This window comes from Lactuca sativa, chromosome 5 (genome assembly GCF_002870075.4).
Source record: "Lactuca sativa cultivar Salinas chromosome 5, Lsat_Salinas_v11, whole genome shotgun sequence".
Lineage (NCBI taxonomy): Eukaryota > Viridiplantae > Streptophyta > Magnoliopsida > Asterales > Asteraceae > Lactuca > Lactuca sativa.
In genome coordinates, this window is record NC_056627.2 from 323,735,834 (window position 1) to 323,740,973 (window position 5,140).

The following is a 5,140-nucleotide window of genomic DNA, read 5'->3' on the forward strand; positions in this document are numbered from 1 at the left end:
AAGTCATTCTTCTTTGTACTCAGCTCAAATCACGTGCTTTATTTAATGTCTCTCCTTGATATATTTCAACATTTATAGATCTCAATACGACCCACATGAAGGTTTATTAATTGATATATTATTAAAAAAAATACTAGTATTTGATCGCGGATTTTATTATTTACAATCAAGATTTTTACTTCACAATTCAATGTATTTAATTGTTAAAAAAAGTTTAATTCTATCAATAGAATATTTCATATTTCATATATAAAAGTTAGGAAACTTCGATCATGTTGCTTCTACATAAAATTCTAAATATAATCTCTTTGGTTGTTAAAAATATATGATTTTGATAAAAAAAAGTTTGATGATATATCGGTGATCCAATTTTGGATACATTGTACGATTTTGTCCCAATCTCATTAATCTTAACAACTTGGTTGTTAATTATTTTTTAAAATGATAATTTTACCTTATATGACCATTGTATCTAATGACTAAACTACAAAGGCTATTTCTATATCTTTTCATTTTAATTTTATTGAACTATTATAAATTAATTCTTTTAGTTATTCTTTTTAATTTTTTTGTTTGATTAATTCATTTTGTTCAATTATTATATATTATTAAATATTATTTTTAATATATAATCACTATATCTTAATAAATATTACTTTCTTGGATTATTAGTTTCTTTAGTTAATACTTTTTTTTTAATTTCAATTTTATTAGATTAATTATTTTAGTTAAATCTCAAGTACCAATCTCTCCTAATTTATTTTAAATATTTAGAAGATAATATATTTTGGACAACATTTGCATTATCATTCGATCCAATAGTGGTGGTGAGAGTGAGATTTTTTAAAATAGATTAGGATGATGATTGTGTTATACAAAATATGTTATCTTTCAAATACTTAAAATAAATTAGAAGAGGTGGGACGAATGATATTTCTTTTTGGATTTTTTATTTAAAATAATAAAGAAAACAATTAAAATAATTAAAAACAATTAAAAGTTTTAAAAAGCACTAGTAATCCAATAAAATAATATATATATATATATATATATATATATATATATATATATATTATTTAAAATAATAATTATTAACATATATAATAATCCAATAAAAATAGTTAATCCAACAAATATAAAATAAAAAAAATAACTAAAAAAGACTAATAGTTCAATAAAATAATATTTATTACTATATAAATATTATATATTAAAACAATATTTATTAATATATAATATTCTAATAAAAAATTAATCCAAAAAAAAAAAATTAATGTATAACAATTTAATAAAATTAAAAAGAAAGAGATATAGAAATAGTTTTATAGTTTGGTAAAAAAACATAATTACATAAATAGTCCATAATGATACAATTATTATTTTTGAAAAAGCTAAGAACAAACTCTTTTAAGTTAATGAGATAGAGACTAAAACAACAAAAAATATTAAAAATTGACCACTGTTATCACCAAATATTTTTGGACCAAAATTATTTAACAACCAAAATGACCATTTTTGCAATCGATTATTTATCAAAGACCAAAATACATATAATATAGATATATTAGATAATAAAACATAAATAGTTATTTATTATAAAAACTAACCAAATAAATAAAAATTTAAATTTTATTCCACCTTTTTGTCACCAAAAAAGTTACAAAAGATTATTATAACTTCATCTCTTTAGAAATAATTTGGCAAAATATCCCCTATAAATCTAAAGCTTTAACCTCCACAATCCATATAACAAAATCTTTAAAGTTGACCAAAAAAAAGAAGCTCAATAAAATAAAATAAAATAAACCCATTCCATAAAACAAAGTTACAAACAGTTCACATTACAAAACCCTAGAAAATCACACGCTGACAGGCACCCGCTTGTACAGATTATTCGGCAACCGTGGTGTCGCCACCGCCTCAATCGGGTGTTTCATGTAAGTAACCATCCCCGGATTCTCCGTCAAGTCCACCTCCTCTGGCTTCATTCCTGCAGGTGGGGTCCACTCAAAATGATGCAGAAGATGCCCCAACATAGACGTCACCAAATTAATCGCCAGCTGTGCACCCGGGCACACCCTCCTACCGGCGCCAAAAGGCAGTAGCCGGTAATCATGACCCTTTACATCCACATCCTCCTCAAAGAACCTCTCTGGCCGAAACTCCTCCGGGTCCTTCCAGATGGCCGGGTCACGTGCTATGGCCCACACATTAACATGGACGATTGCACCTTTTGGAACATCATATCCACCAAGCTTTACGTTTGCATTGGCTTTGTGTGGGAGCATTAATGGGGTAGGTGGGTGTAATCTTAGGGCTTCTTTGGCTATTGATTGGAGGTATGGAAGCTTTGAGAAGTCGGTTTCTGACATGATTCGATCGGTTCCGATTACACGGTCGAGCTCTTCTTGAGCCTTTTGTTGGACCCGTGGGTTCTTTACTAACTCCGCCATTGCCCATTCCACCGAGATCGATGTCGTGTCCATTCCTGCTGTAATCATGTCCTGCTCAAAAGATTTGAAAAATTAGTCGAAAGATTCGATAAAGATTATGGAAACTTACGTTTTGTTTGTTTCTTACATTTGATAAGACATAACATGTTGTACTGCGTTTGGCGTACATTAAACTTGAACCGAATAACGTCAATAAGACAATTTTTTTTTTGTCACACCTAAAAAGATAGAATAAGGTTGGACAAAGACTCGTTTTCGTTCTTTTGTCGATACAAAAGACAAAAATACCCTTTTTAATCCTTATCATCCAAAAGTCTTAGAAAACATGTCCATACCCGGGCTAGGCCCGGGTTGGACACACTTTTTATGAAAGTTTTAATGATAAGAAAGACATGGACATTCTTGTCTTTTGCGTAGACAACAAAACGAAAGTTGTTGTCCCACCTTGTTCCATTTTTTCAGATGTAACAAAAATACAACTTTCGTCTTATTGACATTAGTCGCAGTCAAAGTCTAATGTTTGACTAATGTACGCCAATCGCAATACAATTTGTCTTGTCATGTGTAACAAACATAGCTTATCACATTAGATGGTAATTACATACCCAAAGAAGTCCAATGATTGTGTCGTCGCTAAGGTCGTACTTTTGTTGAAGTGTATGCAAAGCATCGATGAAATGCTCTTGGGTCCCACCGGTTTTCTTGCGTGCAATATCGTGTTCAGCCATGATGGCTTTTGTAAGTCGGTCTCTGCGTTGTTCATGTTTAGCAAGAATCTCGTTTTCACCTGCAAAGAACCAACGTAACCATGGAATATTCTCGGCCATGAAAACCTTGCCACCGATCTTGATCCCATTAGACACAATTCCTTTGAATTCTTGCCCTTGATCATCCATTCCACCTTCGGGAGTCACGAATCGCTTCCCAAATGTCAATCTTGTAATATTGTTGAATGCAACTGTTCCTAAATAACCCCTCAACGGTAAGGCTTTTCCACGCTTATCTGCACACAAATTATTTTAATCATAAGCTAGGGTATTTACGTCTTTTGCATAATCGAGTTGTATATCATCTTTATGAAATCAAGTCTTATTCCTGTTTCGTTTCGATTTTTGTTACGTTAACATTTCATTCCAAATTGCACAATAAGAACATTGTCTACGATCTTTAAAAATATGGAATTAGTTTTTAATATAAAAATAATAATGTGGAGCAAAATCTTCTACCTAACTCCACTATAACAGGTTTGGGGCCGGCTGGCAGGATTATGTCACATCTGAAGTCAGTTTTAGGTTTTCCAACATTAAATTACAATATTATTATCATAAATTCAACATTAACTAATAAAGATATCCAAAAGTGAAATCTGTATAGTTGCAATAAAAAGTTCCCAAAAAAGTATATGTTCTTTCTGGAAAAGAAATGATAGAAAATAGACTTTTAAATAAAACAAAAAACAATATTAAGGAATAAATAGTCAAAGATCAAAGATGGATTAAGCCATCACCACCGATTGATACTTGTTCAACTTGAACTCTTGTTCTTCAATGTAAGGTTTAAGTTCAATTAATATCGACCAAAAGCGATGCAATTAATATGATTAATGATATGATAGAGTTATAGACTATAGCGAATTTAACACAAAAAACATAGATCTAGATATCCATAAAGCAAACATGAACAATTGAAGAGAAACGAAACCAAATTGAACTGAATCAAGAAGAAAATCATACCAAGATCAGTAGAGTGTCTGAAAATGGATTCAACCATGGCAGTGACTTCATCTTCTCTGATAGGTCTCAGAGCTTCAAGTCTCTTAGGCGAAAACAGCTCCAAATTACACACTTTCCTGACCTTCACATAGTGAGGTCCGTAATCAGCCCAGATCAAATCCTTTCCACCTCTACTAAACGACATCGTCGCCCGATTCCTATGCCTATCAGCCAACTGCTGATCATTCTCCTTCAGCACCTCCTTAGCCAACTCCGAGCTGTTAACAATCACGTTTAGCTTCGAATCTAAGTAGACAGAGAAGATCGGGCCATAAGTTCTCGCCCATTCGGCATAACACCTGAATTTAACAGGTTTGACGTCGTAGAGGTTTCCGACGATGGGAAGTGGGCGTGGGCCGGGAGGAAGGTTGAACCTGAGGCGTTGGTAGATGGATGGTAGAAGGTAGAAGACGGTGGAGACGAAGAGGATGGCGGCGGCTAGCAGAAGCAGCACAGCCATGGTTGATGGTGGGTGGTGGAGATTCAGTGGGATTGTGGGAGAAGGGGGTTTGGTTAGGTGGTGTATTTGTAATGAGGCTTTGGTTGACCGCTTGGTGGCGCTCTGGTCCACGTGAATGGTCAGAAATGTTGTAAACAAGGGGTGGGAAGTGGGAACTGGGTAGGTGGGGATTATGAATTTCTTCTGCAACCTACTACATACAAAAAGCAAAACGTTATTTGTTTATTTGTTTTCTCAAATTGAAGGCTATTTTTTTTTTTTTTTTTTTTTTTAAATATTTATTGTCTTGGAGAAGTACATTTGTTATGTTTTTTCTTTCACTAAGCAATTTAACCTGAGGGTAATTGTTAGGAGATATAGCTTCATCACATATGCCGAATATGCCCCCACCTTGCTTATCTTTAATGTATCACCATCGTAAAAATATCGAATTTGTTCTTTGAGAAAACCTTTTC

General features: G+C 32.6%; 1 protein-coding gene across 1 annotated transcript; it reads right to left on the bottom strand.

Annotated features, from left to right (window-relative positions):
• Positions 1 to 1,792: 1,792 nt before the first annotated feature.
• LOC111891710 (cytochrome P450 98A2) lies at positions 1,793 to 4,819 on the bottom strand. The gene is made up of 3 exons (XM_023887779.3): positions 4,187 to 4,819; positions 3,059 to 3,456; positions 1,793 to 2,504 (listed from the first exon to the last, which is right to left on the bottom strand). The coding sequence occupies exons 1-3, from the start codon at positions 4,683 to 4,685 to the stop codon at positions 1,860 to 1,862; spliced, it is 1,542 nt and encodes a 513-aa protein (XP_023743547.1). The 5' UTR covers positions 4,686 to 4,819; the 3' UTR covers positions 1,793 to 1,859.
• Positions 4,820 to 5,140: the final 321 nt, after the last annotated feature.